The sequence below is a fragment of the Palaemon carinicauda genome, chromosome 34, assembly GCF_036898095.1.
Source record: "Palaemon carinicauda isolate YSFRI2023 chromosome 34, ASM3689809v2, whole genome shotgun sequence".
Lineage (NCBI taxonomy): Eukaryota > Metazoa > Arthropoda > Malacostraca > Decapoda > Palaemonidae > Palaemon > Palaemon carinicauda.
The window spans coordinates 47,048,986-47,071,485 of record NC_090758.1 but is presented as its reverse complement, the minus strand read 5'-3'; the positions used below and the strand labels follow the sequence as shown (position 1 = coordinate 47,071,485).

Genomic DNA, 22,500 nt, shown 5'->3' with positions numbered 1-22,500 from the left:
TTCATGATATATATATCAATGAGAGCTAATTAGAAATAATCATTAAACAGAGGGACTGTTCAAAAGAAATATTGAATATTCTTTTTAAGGAATTAAAAAACATATTTTCTTATAAAAAAGTATTTTTATATTATTTAGTCAAATAAGAAGTAATAGAACATATATTAAGTATATAGAGGGATTACTCAGAAAATAATAGTTTGAAAAGGTTTTTGAGTAATTATCCACAAACGTTTATTACTAAAATTATTTTATGGTATATATTCCAATAAAGAAATAAAAAATAGAATAAGTAATTCATATATATATATATATATATATATATATATATATATATATATATATATATATATATATATATATATATATATATATCTGCTTCTCTTTATCTTATCCAATTATTATAGTATATAAGCTATTTCTAACGTATTAGTATATCTATCAAGTATTTCTATAAAAAAAAAAACATATCGATCAATTGTTAAAGGACTCTACTAAGACTGGATTATCTAACTTAATGATACAAACGTCATTGAATCACCTAACCCAGGTAAGTATAAAACTCTAGATATATATATATATATATATATATATATATATATATATATATATATATATATATATATATATATATATATATATATATATATATATATTAGATATTTATAATTAATAGATATTTTTTTTGTTCTATGAGGTTTTTAACAAACAAACTTTATTGACGATACTTTTTTTTTCATTCCGTTTACAAAGCAAATTTACTTATGGAAAACTTAATTTATTTGCACAGAGAAAAGCTGGCAATTATTTCTTTGGAAAATACTGTCCTCCGAAAAGATTTTTGGCAGTCAGCTAGGTATAGAAAACATATTAACTGATATATATATATATATATATATATATATATATATATATATATATATATATATATATATATATATATATATATATTCAAATGGCTTGATATGGCGTAAGTGTTTGCATATTGGCATGGTCAGTCAAGCAATACTAGTTAGGGACACCCATACTAGTTTGGTTTACTGTGAGATATCTAACTGAAGTCTCCTACCATCACAAAACTGCAGTGGCCAGCTATAGTGATGAAAGTGGCCAAACCCAAGACATAACCATGGACTTGTCTGAGGCCTTCGTCTGGTTTTCCATAGAGTGAAACTATCATATCTCTCTCTCTCTCTCTCTCTCTCTCTCTCTCTCTCTCTCTCTCTCTCTCTCTCTCTCTCTCTCTCTCTCTCTTAATTAAGACCCTATTGTCTGTGCATTTTCTCTCAAATTGTTAACTGTCTTCCCTCCTACGACGAAAACATGAAATCCAGAGTAATAGAATTAAAATCATCCGTTACACATAAAACATAAGTATTCTGTCTCAGTCGTCCACGAATGAATTGAGAAATGAATCATTCATTTCGTGAAATCATATTTCAAAATGGTATTAAAATAGAACCGGCTTCTTTCACTATTTCATTATTCATAATCTTATTTTGTTCCTGTTAACTTAAGATAATTCTATATAACAATTTTCCTATATATATCCTTATTTTGTTATAATCAATTTGAATCTTTTAATCATATATTGTTTCATGAAAAAAAAAAATTCAATTACAATTTAATTAGCAAAAAAAATTCATATTTCTTAATACCTTTTAAGATTATAATAATCTAACATTTACGCATTATATTTAAAACGATATAATTTAATTTTACCGTTTATCAAATCTCGTTTAGATCTCAAAATTATCTTTTAACAAGAAAAATAGCTGTTAATAATTACTATTGAAAAATCATACGACCTAATAATCTTATTGCAATCTTTATATTTAGAGAACTAACATTTAGGAAAAAATATACGTCATATATTATAAGTTAATTTATTCGTGTATGAGTTTATAAAAATAATAATAATAATAATAATAATAATAATAATAATATTAATAACAATGATAATAATAATAGTAACAACAACAACAACAACAACAACAACAACAACAACAACAACAACAACAATAATAATAATAATAATAATAATGATAATAGTAATAATAATAATAATAATAGCAATAATTATTATTATTTTTATTATCACTAATATTATTATTTTTATTATTATTATATTATTATTATTATTATTATTATTATTATTATTATTATTGTTTTTATTATTATAATTATTATTATTATTATTATTATTATTATTATTATTATTATTATTATTATTATTATACACACACACACATATATATATATGTATATATATATATATATATATATATATATATATATATATATATATATATATATATATATGTGTGTGTGTGTGTGTGTGTGTGTGTGTGTGTGTGTGTGTGTGTATCATCAACAGTGACTTGTCCACAGCAGGAAAAGGACTTAAGCTTGTCAATCCACTCCCGTCTCTTTATGGTCTTTCTATAACAGTCCACACCCGGAAACTTTCTTATTTCGTCAGTCAATCGTCTTCTCATCCATTCTCATTATATGTCCTGTCCATTTTTTTTGGTTTTCTTCTTATTACATATTATAGAATATCCTCTTCTTAATTTGCTCTCGAATCCAGACAGAAAAAGAGCAAAAATGGTCTCTCTCTCTCTCTCTCTCTCTCTCTCTCTCTCTCTCTCTCTCTCTCTCTCTCTCTCTCTCTCATTTACGGCACAATTGTCTCTTGATTTTCCCTCACAAGATTTCAAAGACGAAAAACACCAAATTTCTTCATAAATTTCGAACTAATGGAATTATGATCAGCTTTTATACATGAAACACGAATGACTTGAAAAATGGATAATTCATTTTCTGAAATCGTGTCCAAAATGTATGTTAAAATGTAAGTGGTTTTTCAGTCTTGTGATATTATTATTCATCATTCTTGGTGCTTTAATTTTCTCAAAATTAGGTCCATATTCATTTTGCTTTTCACGTTCATGATAAGCAATTATTACTATATTCTAAATTTTTTTTTTTTTAAAAGTATCCTTTCTTGTATTATCTCTTTGATACCTTACTTTAAGATATTCCCCATGAATAATTTTCCTTATACAGTATATGATTAATTTTATATTATATTAGATTAATTTTATTTTATTACTGAAAAAGGGATAAAAAACATGAATTAATTATTTTTGTATTCCACATAAATATTTGTTTTCGAAATTTTACAAATTATTTCCATTGAAATAAAAACAGTTCTATTTTACGGTTAAATTTTAAAATAAATATATATAACATATTTGACAGGCTAAACAAAGAAGTTAATTATTATAGTTTAATGCTTAATGATGATAATAATAATAATAATAATAATAATAATAATAATAATAATAATAATAATAATAATAATAATAATAATCATACTCTTTACCTAGAATTTTTAGAGGAAAAGAATAATCTGGCATTTGAAATTGCAAATACTTTTTTATTAGTCTTGTCTTTTAGATCGTATATTAATAAGTTTTATATCAATAACTCTATTACTTCACTTCTATAGTTCATCAATTATTTCTTTATTCTCCTTTTCCTCTTCGGCTGCTCTCCCTGTTGAAACCTTTTGACCTATTGCTTTATGCTTTTCCAACCAGGCTTTTGGACTGAAATAAATATGAGTAAAACTAACCTAATCTTTAATGGAAATGAAGAGAGACTACAAATAAGAGTTATTGATAAGCCTCTAGAGATTGTTAATTGATATACGTTCTTAGGAAGATAGTAAAAGTTTCCCTTGGACATGATTCCGAAATTAAATGATGGATAATTCTAGGATGGAAAGGATTTGGTAAACAAAATGAGATTATGAAATGTAAAATGCCTTTTTCTCTAAAAAGAAACGTATTTAATCAGATGGTCCTTCATGACTTATGCGCAAGAAATTAGAAACTTACTAAAGCCTTGAGTTAGTTGCAACTCAAAGAGCTAAGGAAAGAAAAATCATTGCAATAACATTAAGAGACTAAAGAAGAGTTACTTGGATGCGAGAGTAGACTAAAGTAAAGGATATTCTAATATGTAAGAAAATGAAATAGACATGGGCAGGACATATAATGAGAATGACTTATAATAGAAAGACTTTAGGAATAACAGAACCAGCCCACTAAAATAGCAAAGGAGGCATGGGAGGGAAGAGAAGGCGATTGAATAATGAGCTAAGCAAAATTGCGGGTTTGTGTTCTTGTTATTCATTAAATATGTCCTGCTTCTGTACTAGTCATTATTTATATCTCTCTAAACCTATGATGGTAAGATGACCAGAGTCCCAACTACCTGCAAATGCCACCCTAGAACCCCATATTCTAGATCAAAGTACCACTCTTAACTCCCCTGCTTGCCTCCTTGCAGATGCAGCTCTGATGGCCTACCCAGTGGTCGTCTTCCTCCACGGAGAGTCGTTTGAGTGGGGATCTTCAAGTCTCTACGACGGATCAGTTCTGGCAGCTCTGGGCAAGGTCATTGTGGTGACTCTCAACTATCGTCTCGGCATTCTGGGTAAACGAGGTTCCTGTATATTCTTTCTTAGTAAGGTTGTATATTCTTGGTAAGCAAGTTTGTATATTCTTAGCAAGTAAGGTTGTTTATTCTTGGTAGGTAAGTTTGTATATTCTTAGCAAGTAAGGTTGTATATTCTTGATAAGCAAGTTTGTATATTCTTAGCAAGTAAGGTTGTATATTCTAGGTAAGCAAGTTTGTTAATTCTCAGTAAGTAAGGTTGCATATTCTTTTTAAGCAAGTTTGTATGTTCTTAGTAAGTGAGGTTGTATATTCTTAGTAGGAAGGCTATACATTTTTGGTAAGTAAAGTTTGTGACTTGTTAGGTAATGTTGTTGACTTGGTAAGTGATGCTGTAATTTTTGGTAAGTAAGGTTGTATATTCTTGGTAAGTAAGGTACTTGGATATTCTTGATAATTTAGGTTATATATTCTTGGTAAGTTTTGTTATTGTATATTCTTTGGTAAGTAATGGTGTAAATTCTTAGCCAGTTAAGTTGTATATTTTTGTTAAGTAAGCATTTTTAAGGTAAGATATATCTATTTCCCCTGAAATCCAATCATTCAAAAACTCATCCTTTTAGATAAATAATACTTCAATCTAATTCATCTTGCATATAATAATAAATTCTAAAAGATTATTATTCCTCTACGATATTATTGTATTACACAAAGTGGAATTTCATATATATTTCGAGCAATAATCCTTGGTTATGAAATATTTCTCAGAAAAGATAAATTCTCGAAATAGAAGAGACCAAAAAATAAAGAAAAAAATCCTTTTAATCCTGTCGACTCTAAAGGAATCCCTGGCAGCAAGATGAAGACAGTGATATCGTAAAGTCCCCTTTGCTAAACTTCTTCTTGTTTCCTGGAAAGAGAGACATAGGCAGCGAATCAACCATTGGAAAACACACAGGAATAATTCAGTCTCGATACCTTTACAAAAGGCAGATAAAGAGAGAAAAAAAATCGAGACCAAAGGGATGGTTTTGTCTTTTGCCTTCGAGAAACAAAAGTTTTTCTTTCCTTTTTGTTTTGGCTTTAATGCTGCAAATGAATGCTGCAGTTCAGAATTGTTCTTAGAATGGAGATTAAAGTTTTAACATGTTAACATAAATTAACATGTTACCTTTACGTTGAAATATAAGAACGTGAAAATATACATATTCTTCTTTTTATCTGTTGAATGGTACATAACTTAGATTGAGGCTGGTAGGCTAATGAGTCGCTCGTAGTCTTCCATCAATTAGACCAATTAGTAGTTCTTATTAGGAATATATTTGTTAGATTTGTATCATTAATTGCTGAAGAAACAAGATAGGATATATATAAATATATGTATATATATATATATATATATATATATATATATATATATATATATATATATATATATATATATATATATATATATATATATATATATATATATATATATATATATATATATATATATATATATATATATATATATATATATATATATATATATATATATATATATATATATATATATATATATATATATATATATATATATATATATATATATATATATATATATATATATATATATATATATATATATATATATATATATATATATATATATATATATATATATATACATATATATATATATATATATATATATATATATTATATATATATATATATATATATATATATATATATATATATATATATATATATATATATATATATATATATATATGGAAGCCATAAATTATACTCCTCCAACTATCTGAATTAACTCTATCTCGGGATCAGAGACCCAAGGGGAAATCCATTCAAAGATAATAGCTTCTGGTCGTGTTTGAGAGTCGAACTTGGGCTCAAGAAACTGAGAATCTATTACCCTAGCAGCTCCTCTTGGGTAAATTACTAATTCAATGAAACCTCAGTTTCTTAGGCCGGGTTCTATTCCCCGGCTGATCAGAGGCTATTATCTTAAAGCTGATTCCCCCTTGGGTCTCTGATCCCGTAGTAAAGAGAATGCAGATATAATGAGGAGTATAATATATGCCTTATATGAATAGGAAAAAAATGTCATAATGTGCAAAATTATATTATACATATACATATATAAATCAATATGTGAGCTCCTCAACTCTTACTTAATCTACCCAAGGTTTTTACAACGCGAACACTGACCCAGTGGGTCGCCCAACCGTAGCTAACTACGGCCTGATGGACCAGCTTGCTGCCTTGCACTGGGTTCAAGAGAACATAGTCTGCTTCGGGGGTGACCCAGGTCAGGTCACGGTCATGGGTCACGGCACGGGAGCCGCCTGCCTCAACTACCTTGTCATATCGCCCGCTGCTACAGGTCAGTCAGTAAGTAAATCTTGTTCTCTGTGAAAAAGGGAAATTTGGAACGATTTTAAGATGTTCTTTAGGTGATGTTGCTTGTGGTTGGAGGGATGACGTGATGTTAATAGTTGTTTTGCAATATTTCTTAAGGATGTATTTGATATCAGGATTAATTCTGATGTGGATAGTATTACTGCTGCAATTACTATAATCTAACTAATTCTAATATTACTAGCATTACAACTAATAATAATAATAATAATAATAATAATAATAATAATAATAATAATAATAATAATAATAATAATAATAATAATAAGCTGAATTTTTTTACTATATTATCATTTAATAATAATAATAATAATAATAATAATAATAATAATTATTATTATAATAATAATAAAGATAAATAAAATAATAATAATAATAATAATAATAATAATAATAATAATAATAAAAATAATAATAATAATAATAATAACAATAATAATAATGATTATGTTATTATTATTAATATTATTATTATTATTAATAAACGTAGCATCTTCACTCTTAAACAATATAATTAGATCAAACAAAATTCTCCATCTATTTCATAATGTAAATTCCTAAAAGGAAACGTATTTCAAAATCCTGTAATGGAAATGAGAGTTAAATAATGCAAATAATAGAATGACTATATCGTGGAGCATCCTAAGTTTCCTCATTTGACTTCAACTCTCATTTTTGGTTTTGGTTTTGGAGTTGTGAACTTGTAAGGAAATTTTTTTATTTTGATTATTATTTAGTTTTTTTTCTGATATTATTGGATATTGTAGATATATATATATATATATATATATATATATATATATATATATATATATATATATATATATATATATATATATATATATATATATATATATATATATACATATGTATATATATATATATATATATATATATATATATATATATATATATATATATATATATATATATATATATATATATATATATATATATATATATATATATATATATATATATATATATATATATATATATATATATATATATATATATATATATAAACATATATATGTATATACAAGTATATATATGTATATATATAAATATATATGTGTGTGTGTTTGTGATTTGTGTATGCATACCTTTTTACTTGATTTCTTGTGAATCATAATTCAGAAGTCAGATTAAATAAACTTCAATGTCTAACTCCCATTTCATTATATTATCATCAAGAAAAAACACTAATTAAATTTTCTATTATCGTATTTTTATTAGTTATTGGATTTTCCTTTTCCAATATTTTTTATTTCTCTTGTTTATAGATATTCTATAATCGGAGTCTTGTTCTTGTACAAAGGACAAACTATATCTAGTTAGATGTTCGTATAATCTCTGTTGGTCTACAAAAAGTAATATTGTTTTTACCTTATGAAACGAGTTGGAACATTATTGAGAGAAAAGAGTGATGAAGATGATATAGTTTATGATATTTATGACCATTGAGGCTCATAGAATCCTAAAGTATTTGTTTAATCACAAACACACACACACACACACATACACACACACATACACACACACACACACACATATATATATATATATATATATATATATATATATATATATATATATATATATATATATATATATATATATATATATATATATATATATATATATATATATATAAACCATGTCTCTACCAAAAAAGTACCAGAAACATATAAGTTAACAGCCCCTCTAAACACGTAACACCATAGAATCCTTCCTACCTTAATATCTTTCGGCCAATCCTTCTCACCTGGTCATCGGGAGCAGGTCTGTTCAAGCGAGCAATCCTGATGTCAGGATCTGCACTCAGTCCCTGGGCTTCAGTCCGGGACCCCTTTGGACACGCCTTCGATGTAGCCACCCAGCTGGACTGCCCTGTTCCAAACGACCTCTTTCGCCACTCTGAAAATCTTTTCCAGTGTCTCAGGAAGAGGCCTCTGCACGACATATTGCAGGTGATTGATTATGTTGTTCGAGATGTATTGAGAATGAGTCTTTGATTACCAGTTTACGTTACCCGACAAAATTTCAATTGCTTTATTAGTTTCATATTACAAGTTGATATGTTTCTTTAAAATAACCATAAGAAAAGAAAAGTGACGATTATTCAACTTTAGACTATACTATTGTAGTGTATATTATTTCCAATCATAACATATGCTATAAATATAGGATTTTTATTTGTTATTAATATACTGTCTATTCTAATAACAAGAACAATTGTACATAGTGAATATTGTGGTTTTTAGTGATTATTCTGCCCCTGGCAATATGCCACCACAGATACTGTTCACACAAAGCAAGTAAGCTACATGGAATATGAATAGCTACAAACAATAATAAATTGGAATTTCTATTTTCTGTTTCTACCTAAGGAAAACAATAAATACAGAAGGAAATATGTATAATAATAAATTCATTAATTGTTAAGTGGTTTTTTTTTGTTAATATTGAAATATTTATTTGTTCCTTAACTGAATACAAACCACGCTATTTACATGGGTTAATTACTTCGGCGCAGCCGATGACGAGCCATAAACTTTTAACGAGGGTTTCCTACCCCGCCACTAGTTAGCGGGGTGGGGGGGGGTGTAGCTTGCTACCCCTCCACCCTCATACACGCCGGTGATTCGGCCACTTTACTTTTGGCTCGGAGAGGCGACAGACCTGTCAGCGCTCTCCTCTCTTTGACTGCCATAATTTTTTGTTTTCTTTTTCTTACAGTGTTGTGTGTGAAGTTGGCCTCTTTTATCATCATGCGTACTTGCTCTGATCTTTCCAGATGCTCTTGTGGAACCTTTATGTTGGCCGTGGAGACGGATCCACACTCCTTATGCCCGCAGTGTAGGTGCCAACGGTGTGATAGTGCTAATTTGTGTATTGAGTGTAGGGAGTGGTCTACCTCCCAGTGGGAGAGGTTTGCCCGGCGACGTAAGAAGAAAGCTAAACGGGATCTTTCTCCTTCCGAAAGTACTTTGGGGCGAGAAAATCCTAGGTCTTCTTCTCCCACCGCCCATTCCTCCTCCGACGCTCCCGCTCGGGCGGCCTCTTCCAAGGGGCCGGCGAATGGTAGCGTAGACCGTAATATTGATACTGATATTGACCGATCCCGTGGTAAGGGAGAGGCCGCTGCCTACCATAGCGAATTGGCTGCCCCTCCCCCCTCGGAGAAGGTAGTTATGTCTAACAAGGATCTTTTTCAGCTTTGGGCTTCCTTGCGGCTACAGGGTTCGCCCTCCAAGGCAGCCTTGTTTGACATGGTCAAACGGGGTGAGGCCGCCGAACAATCATCAACTACAGCGGAAATAGATCCTCTGTCTATAGTTGACGTAGTTGTTTCGGAAACATCCCATGGATCTGTCCAAACACCTGCTGTGACTGAGGTATCTGAAGGCTATGTCTCTCCCTCCGAACACACTACAAGGGAGGAGCGGAGTCCTACGGTCTCTCCTTCCACTGAGATTCCCTCTCGAGGAAGTTCTCTGGTAGAGACGCCTCTTCGGAGGCCCTCCGATGGTCAGCTTGCTGATCTTACGGCCCCTCGTGGGCGTATAAGGCGGAAGGCTCGCCCTCCCCTTCGCCGTAAAGATTTTCCTTCTCCTTTTAAAGGTGTTAGGAGGCGCCTCTTTTGCTGGTTGTCCCTACAATCCTCTGCGGAGGAGACGACTCGCCGCTCTCCTGTCCTGCCAGCTACCACCCTAGACCTCTCCGGGGATCGTTCGCGCTCTCTTTGGAGGATGGTCGTCCGTTGGGACAAGGGTCTCCTCAACAATCTACTCTGAAGGCTGCTGATGCGCTTTACGCTCCCCCTAAGTCTGCCATTGCGCAGTTACCTGGCCCTTCGGGGTCTCAGGGACTTGAGTGCAAAACTGCGCCTCTCGTCTCTAAGCGTAAGGCTCTGCCTACGCCCATTGCTGTTGTTCCTGTTGTTGCTGAGAAAGCGGTTCGGCGCTCACCTGTAGGTGTTCGCGCCGCTGATCCTGTTAGGCGCAAGGGTTCCCCTGCACGCCCACACCCATCGTCAACTGTTCCAGATGCAGCGTGCAAGCGCTCCAAGGCGCCCGCGTGCCCACCTTTACCAGTGCTTCCACGCCCCCCAGTTCCTGTTTATCGCGCACGATTCCAAAGGTGCCTGAGTCGGCGCACAGGCGCCCACAGGTTCCTACGGGCTCGCTGCGCCCTTTTGGGGAAAAACGCGGCGCGCGTTCACTCCCTGTTCCTGTATCATCATAGCGCCCGGTCCAACAAGTTCCAGAGTTGGCGCACAGGCGCCCACAGGTTCTCGTGGACTCGTCGCGCCCTATAGGGGGAAAGCGCGACGCGCGATCGCCCCCGGTTCTTGTCACTCTTTATGCGGTCCAAAAGGTTCCAGAGTCGGCGCACAGGCACCCACAGGTTCTTTCGGGCTCGTCCCTCCTGGCCGGGGAAGATCACGTCGCGCGTTCACGTGCGATTCCATCCGCGACGCGCTCTCCATCACGCGCGGTTAAAGAGGTTCGCGATGCGCTTTCACGCGCGGATATTGTTCCAGCTTCCGCGCATTCTCCAACGAAATCGCGCGGCGCGCTGACTCAACACGTAGCTCCGGAGCTGGCTAAGTTAGCACACAGGCGCTCACAGCCTCCTCTGGAATCGTGCGAGTCTGCTGCCGACAATATTGCGCGCGACACCCATCTGTCGCGCCCAGTCCCAGCTACGCGCCCTGTGCCTGTGTTCAAGGCGTCTGCATGTGTTCCTCATACCGTTTGCAACCCGCGACCTCCGAAACAGCCTGTTCCAGGAGTGCACTATGCTCACCAACAATCGCCAGCGCAGTTTACAATCTCGCAAGCGAATAGGGCGATCCCTCCCGACCGTTGCCCACAGGTCTCTCGGGATTCTGCTATAATTCCATCGCCTTCGCGGCGAGTTCTCCCAGACACGCGCACAGGCGCCCCTGTCATTTCGCGCCCTTCCGGCTCCCACCAGGTCTCTGCACACCCGCGTGTTTGGGCGGTTCCTGATTGTCGTACACCGACTCCTTCACCATCACGCTCTCGCAACCTTATCCCGGCCCGCTCTCCAAGACATGACCGCGCCATTGATTCATCTGCGCGCCATCGCTTTGCGGCCACCCCCGCCCACGGGGGTGTGCGATTTTCCAGCATCTCCCGCCCGCGCGGTCGCGCATGCGCGCGATTGGCTTCGCGCTCGCGATATTCCAGCCTCGCGTTACACTAACGCGCGCGACCCTGTGCAGGGCCCGATTCACGAGCCCCAACGCGACCGCCGCCAGGCGGATTCTTCCTTGTCTCGTTTCCCCCTCCGTAAGCACAGACCAGCGCGCACACCAGAGGGGGCGCAGTCTCCAGATAGATCTAGGGACTCTTCTTTAGCAGCCCAGAAGGCGAACCCTCGTTTGTGTACTCCTCCTAGGGATCCATCGATCCCCTTCCCTCCAGAGGGAGTGTCTGCCAGCGCCGTTGTCAGTCAACAGCCGTGGTTTGATACCCTTCTCAGAGCTCTTGTACGGGCTATGAAGCCTGCCGCCTCTGACTGGGGTCGCAAACCAGTGGCAGTTTCCTCCCCCCTGAAGAGGAAGAGAGGAGTTTCTCCCGTGGATCTTCCTCCGAGACTTAGGCTATCTCCTCGCATATCCTTTAGCAAGGTTCCTACTCCTCCTCAGACCTTCTCGCCTTACCCTGAGGAAGAGGAATACCCCTACTCAGGGGAGTCGGTCGGAGAGGATGTCCTCCCCATCGCACCAATGGAGGAAGTTCGTCCTCCTCCCGAGAGGTCCCCTCGTCTTTAGGTGAAGAAGGACCTACCACCTTCGCTTTTGGAGTTCTGTATCTCTCCCAGGAGGGAATCTAAGGACTCCAAGTCTATTCCTAAATCATCGGCCAGGATCAGACAGGAGCAGTCTAGACCGGTCGAGGATATTCACACGTCCCCCCAGGAAGAGCCCTAGGGGTCAGGAGACTTCGCTGTGAGTCCATCAGGAGGCGACCACCAAGAATCGGAACATGCATTCTGGCAAGTTCTGAGGTCCCTCCTCGTGATGGGCAGGACACAGTCCTGGATGGTATCTTTGGCTCTCATAGACCCTCCAGGTCCAGTGCAGCTTTGCCCTGGTCTCGGGGGATGAAGAGTGCCGGAGAGAAGATTGAAGGACAACTTGCGGAGCTTGCCTCCTCAAGCAGGTCGAGTGCCGGGTATAAGCTCCTCCCTCCTCCTCGAGTCTGTCAGAGGAGATATTTTGAGATCCTTGAGGAGCCTTCTTTGAATCTTCCCCTGCACCATTCCATGGAAGCCACACTGGGGGAGTCTCTCTGGAGAGACTCTCCAAACGGCTCGTGTCCTTCTCGGCCAATGAGATCCAGAGTCATGAGAAGGTCATTAAGTGTGCCATGCAGGCTGCTTCATGGCTAGACTTCCGGCTGGGGTCTCTGGGCATTCTGGTGCGGTCCGAGGATCTGTCCAAGGAAAGCACCAGGAAAGCTCTGGAGACCTTCCTCTTCTCGGGTACTCGGACCATCGAGTTCCTCTCCCACCAGGTTACCAGCTTGTGGGCCAATACGATCCTCAAGCGTCGGGACGCAGTGGCGGAGAGGTTTCATCAGACGGTCCCCAGCGCCGAGGCTAGTAGGCTCAGACACTCTTCTGTCCTCAGAAAGAGTCTGTTCTAGTCTAAGGACGTGGAGCGTACGGAGGAGAGGTGGAGGCAGTCCAATCAGGATTCCCTCATCCATAGAGCCCTGACATCAAGGCCCTACAAGCCTCCGGCAGTACAGCAGCCCCGCCCTGCCAAGGACACGAAGAAGACAGCCGTTACAGCGAAGCCCAAGGTGTCTAAGTCCTTTCCTGCCAAGGGCAGAAGGGGCAAGAAGTCCTCCAGGGGAAACAAGAACCCTAGAGGATCCGGCCGAGGCCGGAAACGCTAGGGGTGGCAATCCCCCTGAATGTCCACCAGTGGGGGGATGCCTTCAGAGTTGCGCAGCAAGGTGGCAGCAAATCGGGGCGGATGCTGGACGATCTCGGTGATCTCTCAAGGGTATCGCGTCCTGTTCACGGCATCTCTACCTCCCCTCACAGCGGATCCAGTGTCGCTGAGCTCTCTTGCCATGGGGTCGGCAAAAGGGCAGGAGCCGAAGTCCGGACCATGTTGGAGAAGAATGCGCTCCAAGAGGTCGTGGACGGGTCCCCAGGCCTCTACAGTCGACTCTTTCTTGTGAAAAAGGCGTCTGGAGACTGGAGACCATTCATCGATCTCTCGACACTGAACGGGTTTGTCAAGCAGACTCCGTTCTGTATGGAGACGGCAGACACGGTCAGACTTGCAGTGAGACTGCAGGATTTCATGTGCACTCTGGATCTGAAGGACACGTACTTCCAGATCCCAATCCATCCGTCTTCAAGGAAGTACCTAAGATTTTGCCTAGATCACAAGATCTACCAGTTCAAGGTGTTGTGTTTCGGTCTCTCCACAGCACCTCAGGTGTTCACCAGAGTCTTCATCGTCATCTCTTCATGGGCACACAGGACCGGCATCCATCTCCTTCGTTACCTGGACGACTGGCTGGTCCTGGCAGACTCGGAGGTTTCCCTTCTCCACCACCGAGACAAGCTCCTCGAGGTTTGCCGGGATCTGGGGATCGTAGTAAACCCCGAGAAGTCTTCTCTGCAGCCCTCTCAGAGGCTGGTTTATCTAGGTATGATCATAGACACCAATCTCCACAAAGCCTTCCCATCAGACGAAAGGATGTCAAGGCTGAGGAAGGTCGCGAGACCTTTCCTCACTCGAGAAGAACTCCCAGCCCAAACGTGGCTTCGTCTCCTCGGTCACCTTTCCTCTCTAACCAGCCTCGTTCCCAGCAGTCGCCTCAGGATGAGATCCCTTCAGTGCCGGCTGAAGTCCCGATGGAGTCAAGGTCTCGACTCCCCGGACATCCTGATCCCAATGGGATCGGCGGAACAGTCGGACCTGGAGTGGTGGGTGGTGGAAGAGAATCTACGAAAGGGAGTGGATCTTCTCGTCTCCCCCCCAGATTTGATGTTGTTTTCGGACGCATCAAACAAAGGGTGGGGGGCCCACGTGCTGAACCACAGGGCCTCCGGCCTGTGGTCAGAATCAGAAAAGTACCTTCACATAAACCTGCTGGAGATGAAGGCCGTCTTTCTGGGCCTTCAAAAGTTCCATCAAGTCCTGGCGGGTCACTCCGTAGTGGTGATAAGCGACAACACCACGGTAGTGGCTTACATCAACAAGAAGGGAGGTACCTTTTCGGAACTACTATCCCATCTTGCAGCAGAGATCCTGAGATGGTCCGAGGTCCACTCGATATCACTTACAGCTCGCTTCATTCCAGGCAAGAGGAATGTGCTCGCCAACAGTCTGAGCCGAACGACGCAGATAGTGAGTACCGAGTGGTCTTTGGATCCTCTGATAGCCAACAAAGTCTTGACTTTGTGGGGTTCCCCGACTGTGGATCTGATCACTACGGCGTTGAACACCAAGCTTCCGCTGTACTGCTCCCCAGTCCCGGACCCCAAGGCTCTCTGGCAGGATGCCTTCCAACAACGGTGGGACAATGTCGATCTGTACGCCTTTCCCCCGTTCTGTCTGATAAGGAGGGTCCTCAACAAGACCAGAATATCGGTCAACCTCTCGATGACTTTGATAACTCCGCTCTGGCATCACGCGGAGTGGTTTCCAGACCTTCTGCTGCTCCTCACGGAGATCCCGAGGGAACTCCCTCCACGTCGTGAGCTACTCAAACAACCTCACTCCAACATCTTCCACAAAGCCATAGCTTCGCTTCGACTTCACGCCTGGAGACTATCAAGCATCTCCTCGAAGAGAGAGGCTTTTCGCAACAAGTTGCGGAAAGGATGTATGGTCACCTGCGCCGGTCATCCGCATGAGTGTACCAGGCGAAGTGGCGAGTTTTCTGTGGTTGGTGTCGTGGAAGGGGTATATCTCCCCTCGATGCCACTCTATCAGCAATAGCGGAGTTCCTTGTATATCTGCGGGAAGAAATGCGCCTTTCAGTCTCGGCAGTAAAAGGCTATTGCTCAGCCTTAAGTCATGCCTTCAGGCTCAAAGGAATGGACATTTCCTCCTCGCTGGAACTTTCCCTGCTCATACGAAGTTATGAACTTACCTGCCCTCAGTCGGAAGTAAGACCTCCTCCTTGGAACGTGGTTCGAGTCCTCAGGTCCCTTAAGAGGCCTCCCTACGAACCATTACGCCAGGCTTCGGATCGCCACCTTACTTGGAAGACGGTGTTCCTGCTAGCTTTGTCCTTGGCCAAACGAGTTGGCGAGCTACATGGTCTCTCATATGACGTCGCCCATTCAAGGGGATGGAGGGAAGTGACGTTCAGCTTCGTCCCTGAGTTTGTTGCCAAGACTCAGAACCCGGGAGTGCAGGACCCTAGGTTCGACTCTTTCCGGGTCTCGAGTCTTTGTTCTGTAACAAATGACCCAGATCATCTCCTACTGTGCCCAGTTAGGAGTCTGAGGTTGTATCTGAAGAGAACAGCTGTAGTCCGCCCCCAGGTGCGAGCCTTGTTTGTTAGCACCGTGCCGATGAAGAAGAGGGTCACCAAGAACACCATCTCGGCCTGGATCCGTAAGGTAATCCACCTGGCCTTGAGTTCTGACCCTCCCCCGTCACGACGCCCTAGGGCGCATGATGTCAGGGGCGTAGCTGCGTCCCTGGCCTTCAAGAAGAACTTTTCTCTGACGCAGGTCCTGCAAGCCGGGGTCTGGAGGCATCAGACTACCTTCCCGGCCTACTAACCTGCAAGACGTGACCCACAGGAGGCTCGATACGTTTTCTATCGGCCCTTTGGTGGCTCCACAACAGCAGGTCTAACCTCAGGCTCCTAATTGGACAAGTAGCAGAGGGTTGAGGGCATTGTTACCCGGTTTTAGTCTGTGTGAATGAAAAAATCTGCCTGGCCCTTTTCTTTTCTTTATCCTTCTCCTCCCTTGGAGAAAAAGCAGCATCCTGGTTCTTTGCACAGCTGACCTCGAATCTCTGCAGGTAAGCCATGCTTCCTTGTGTTCCTAGTATTAGCTTATAATACTGTCATGTCCCCATACCCTGACGAGGTGGTATTGGGTTGTCCTAGCCTAGATTTCCTTATTAAGGACTCCAGGTCAACTTCCTAGGACGTGTCACTGCTCACCTTCACACACAGCTTACGTAGGCCGCAGCAGTTGCGTACTGCCTGCGAGGTGCAGGGTCCCCGACCCTGGAGTTGCTTCATGAACTCAGGGTCGGGGACCCCGGGCAAGCCAAAGCCAGTATGGCAGGGGACTTACCTCCCTTCCTAAGGGTTGAGTCACCCCATGTAAATAGCGTGGTTTGTATTCAGTTAAGGAACAAATGACAAATTCGCAGATAATTTGTATTTTTCCTAACAATACAAACCTAGCTATTTACAGTAATGTGCCCGCCAGCCTTGTCCCCCAAGATAAGTCCTACCTCTAAGTAAAGTGGCCGAATCACCGGTGTGTGTGAGTGTGGAGGGTTAGCAAACTACCCCTCCCCCCCCCCCCCCCCCCCCCCCCCCCGGTAACTAGCGGTGGGGTAGGAAACCCTCGTTAAAAGTTTATGGCTTGTCATCGGCTGCGCCGAAGTAATTACCCCATGTAAATAGCTAGGTTTGTATCGTTAGGATAAATACAAATTATCTACGAATTTGTCATATTGTATTTAGCTTCTTTTTTATGTTTTCCTAAAACGTGAAAAAAAAACAAGATATTAATGATACATTTAATTAAACAATATGGCAATTTGTTTCAAAATATAAAAAATAATTGATTATTTTTTCTCTCTCTGTACCAGGTAATGACTTTGAATAACTTATTGGTAATTAAAGTTTTTTGTAATTAGATATTTATTTCAGTGGATACGTTAAAAATTTTTATAGTTATAATCATAACTAAATTTTAACCGAAAGTCTATCTATATACGAAAAGGTGTGTTATAGAAAAAAGAAATATCATTAGAAATTTGAGTTTACATTTAACCTAACAATATTGTAATACTTATTTTAAAATAGGATGATTTCTTTTTATTATAGTACTTTTATAATAATACTCCAATCGTGAAAGACAAATAATAAGTTAACTTTAATATTTCTGTCTAAATATTACTTATGATTTAGGAAAAATATAACTTTTATAAAAGAAAATAACATTAAGATAATGTTCTTAAAGGTTCAACTAAAGACATCCAAGTTCCAAGTGGCTGTTGGCCCCAGCATTGATGGTGTCACTATCAAACCTGACTGGAAAAATCATCAGAGCAAAATGGGTAAGATTAACTTCTCAATTCTCGTAGATGGATTTGATATGTTTATAAACTCAAACGCAAAAACAATCTATTTATTATAAATGTTATTTAGGGTCTTAACTCATCATGCATGACATGGAAAATACAACTGAAACCCGTAAATGTATGACATTACATATATAAAACTCTATACACAGATATATATATATATATATATATATATATATATATATATATATATATATATATATATATATATATATATATATATATATATATATATATATATATATATATATATATATATATATATATATATGTGTGTGTGTGTGTGTGTATATATATATATATATATATATATATGCGCCTCCCTTTGTGAGTGGGGATGCCTTAACGTGATGATCAGCAGAACTGTACTATGGCTACCTATAATAGCTACGTTTGCTGTGAGCAATCAGACATAAATCTCCCACCATCACCAATCCGTAGTTGGCAAGCGTGGTGTTGAAAACTAGCTAAACCACAGTCATGAATAAGGACATGGATGTAGCCAATGTCCTGCAGAGTTCTAGACACATCTGCTTTTGTTGTTGTTGTTGTTGTTTTGGTTGTTGTTGTTTTATATTCACAGATATATACAGTTACGAACTGAAATCCTTGCATAATGAATACATACGTTTAAACAGAATAAAATTCATAATTTCTAAACTATAATATAAAAAATAACTTGCACCCAAGTACTTAATCGTATATCCTAAATATCTCCATTTGTCTTTACAAAGTAATATTCTTAATCACTCAACTATAAAAAGAAAAATAAAAAAAATCTTAATTTTCCTCTTGACTTCAAAGGCAAGGAAGGTCGAACTCCAGTTGACCTTCTACTAGGAATGACAGCTGCCAACCTCCTTGACATCCTGAGTCAGCAAGAAGTCCAGGAAGGATTCGATGCTGACTATAGGGAGGAACTACTGAGATCCTTCGTCGTCAATAACTATCGATATCATCTGCAGGTGACTATTATTATTATTATTATTATTATTATTATTATTATTATTATTATTATTATTATTATTATTATTATTATTATTATTATTATTATTATTATCACCTGGACTACACATATATAAACTATACAATCTATAATAAAAATATACTTCACATGGAGTATTTTCATCTCGACACAGGAAATAATGTTAGCCATCACAGCCGAGTACACTGATTGGTCGAGATCCCTCCATCAACCAATCAGCATCAGGGACTCAACCGGCCAAGGCCTTCACGATGCAAATATCGTCTCGCCAATGTCAGATCTTGCCAAGCAGCTCTACACGACTTCCCGATCATCTTATCTGTACGTGTTGGAGGAAGAAGTTTCAGATGTACGTCGATATGGATAGATTGGTTTTATATATGAAATAAAAAAATATGGTATATCTTATAAATTAGAATCTTTAATAATCTAAAGATGTTTTTTTTAATATCATCCATAGATGAGAGATGTATGTATCCAAATCATGCAAATTGAATTTATGAAATTATGAAATAATAAATACCGATAAAAGAATCATGATATAAATAAAATCTTATATACCTTTTAAATTTAACTTATTACTTCTCAATTCAGTAATTACTACAATAAAACTTTCATTTTAATCTGATTATCTTTCCCAAAGTCTGGAAAGGAGAGTCTTCTCCTGAAGGAGCTGGCGTACGTCTTTGGTGGTCCTCTGGGCGCTCTTGGACCTTTGGCCTCAAGTTATAGCTTCACTAAGATGGATGTCACACTCAGCAAATCCTTTATATCAATGTGGAGTAATTTCATAAAATTAGGGTGAGGAGATTCAGTTGATTTTGATATTAATTTAATTTTTATTTGATGTTTACATTTCCCATAATCCTTATATATAATATTATAAATTTTTGTCATTTAGAACTAAATATATTTTAATACTTTATAACATAGTCAATACGTTGATTTAAATAGGTAGAATATTTTACTTCATTGCTTTCTTTTGATTATATTAAAGTTTATTCAGTTCTTAGAACTAAAACTAAACACTAAAAAACAGACATATTAGCTTTTCAAAAGTAACTATAGGTTATTAGTATATTTATGGATTAACATTGCCACACAATTGTGTGTATATATATATATATATATATATATATATATATATATATATATATATATATATATATATATATATATATATATATATATATATGTGTGTGTGTGTGTGTGTATGGATATATATATATATATATATATATATATATATATATAGATATATATATATATATACATATATATATATATATATATATATATATATATATATATATATATATATATATATATATATATATATATATATACATATATATATATATATATATATATATATATATATATATATATATATATATATATATCCATATATATATGTATGTATAAACTATACATATTCATTGTATATGATTGATATCATTCTCAGTCCAATATACATATATTATCAATTCAAAATCCTATGTTTATTTTCCAGACATCCAAAAGACACAGTCTCCACAGCTAAGATGTCCGAAAGTGCAAACGACATAACTTCTGAAGAGCAGATATGGCCCAAATATGATCCAGTCTATCAGAGATACTTTCGAATAGGTGAGGTTCCTATTTTTGTGTGGCTGTATTTCCTAAGAGTTATAATGATAAAATGATTCTCAATATATTCTAGGCATATGAACCTTAGGTCAGGAAAGTACATTTATTCATATTTTTAAGATAATTTTATTTCTACACGATAAATTATATATTGATGAATAATCACTTTCTTCTCTATATTTGAAATCTTATATTCTAGATTTTAACATTTCTTACTCTCTCTCTCTCTCTCTCTCTCTCTCTCTCTCTCTCTCTCTCTCTCTCTCTCTCTCTCTCTTCAATAACCCAACCCCTATGAATATCATTCAACTAAACTAGTAAAACACAAATTTCTTGATGTACTTCACAAATCTATAGAACCTTAATAAAAAACTAATATTGAACTGGTTATGATTTCAATAAACTAAATTATAGTATATATAGAATTATATGCTATAATTCTATTCATCAATATAGATTTTATATTGCGCCTTTCCATAAACTTTCCTTAAGTGAATTCAAATGTTTGGCTTTTATTTGTAATAGCTTTCGAAATTGTAACATAAAACTCGTATTCGGTGATGAATTGATGAAAATATTTATTCATAACAACGAGTCAAAACCATTTATCTTATAATTAAGGAATATATCTTCTATAGATATCGTATCCTCCTTTTCAGATAATTAATTTTAGTTATTTATATATCTCTATTCATTCCAGGAACACAGAACAAAGTACGTGACCACTACCGTGCTGGAAAAGTAGCCTTGTGGTCATGGCTACTACCTGGTCTGGAACGAGTAGGTACTCGGTACGGCCCAGGTAAAATCTTTCACAGATTACCAACTGATCTCCAGTCTGGTTTATACCCTGATTCAACAGGTCAGTATAACTTTACTGAAGGCTTTCTATCTAGCCCAATCTCTCCAACCCTCACTGGCCCAACAAATACACTCCATAACTTGACAATTGTAGCTAAGGCTAATGAAACACAAGTCAGTGAATCAGCTAATTTGGATATGCTGAGGCAAATGGGGATGGAATTCCCCTATACGACTGTACTGAGCGTGACAGTGGCCATTGCGTGCTCTTTGCTAATCCTAAATATCCTGGTTCTTAATATCATTTATTATCGACATAAGGCCAACCGCCGGAGCCTCGCCACAGGCTTGCAGGATGCAAATGGAGAGGGCGGGAATGATGTCCAGTTGCGCTCGTCTGAGGAACACTGTAAGACAATATATGCCCCAGGGCATTATGGAACCCTAAGACCTTCTATCACAATGCATAGCAACCTGGCCACAGCCTTTGAAGAGGAGTCCAAGCCCGACTGGCCGCCAAACTACATAAGCAGCGTACAAACCAAAGACGATATGACTGGGGTAACATTCAATAGGATCTCTCCAGATATGCAAGGCACCATTACCAATACGCAAACTCTACACGAACCAAAAGAAAATATATTAACAGTTACAACGCTCAAGCAGCCTGTGGCTTCCTACACATCTGCGAATGATGGTCAACTTGTCTCTGCATATTCACCAGTCGATGGTCAACTCGTCCCTATGTATTCAACAAAAGAGAAGCAACTCGTTCAAAATTATTCACCCAGCGTAGGCCAACAAGTTACAAGTTATCATCCGAACGATGGACAACTAA

The 22,500-nt window shown here is 37.8% G+C and overlaps 1 protein-coding gene across 1 annotated transcript in view; it reads left to right on the top strand.

The window, feature by feature from the left end:
* The window catches only part of LOC137626885 (neuroligin-4, X-linked-like), a 103,097-nt gene that overhangs the window by 80,229 nt on the left and 368 nt on the right, over nt 1–22,500 (top strand). The window contains exons 2-10 of the mRNA XM_068357870.1: nt 4,360–4,506; nt 6,662–6,853; nt 8,668–8,867; nt 18,124–18,220; nt 19,052–19,212; nt 19,387–19,581; nt 19,876–20,033; nt 20,746–20,861; nt 21,562–22,500. The exon at nt 21,562–22,500 is cut by the window's right edge and continues 368 nt beyond it. Coding sequence (XP_068213971.1) covers nt 4,360–4,506; nt 6,662–6,853; nt 8,668–8,867; nt 18,124–18,220; nt 19,052–19,212; nt 19,387–19,581; nt 19,876–20,033; nt 20,746–20,861; nt 21,562–22,500 — 2,205 coding nt within the window. The remainder of the gene's footprint in view (nt 1–4,359; nt 4,507–6,661; nt 6,854–8,667; nt 8,868–18,123; nt 18,221–19,051; nt 19,213–19,386; nt 19,582–19,875; nt 20,034–20,745; nt 20,862–21,561) is intronic.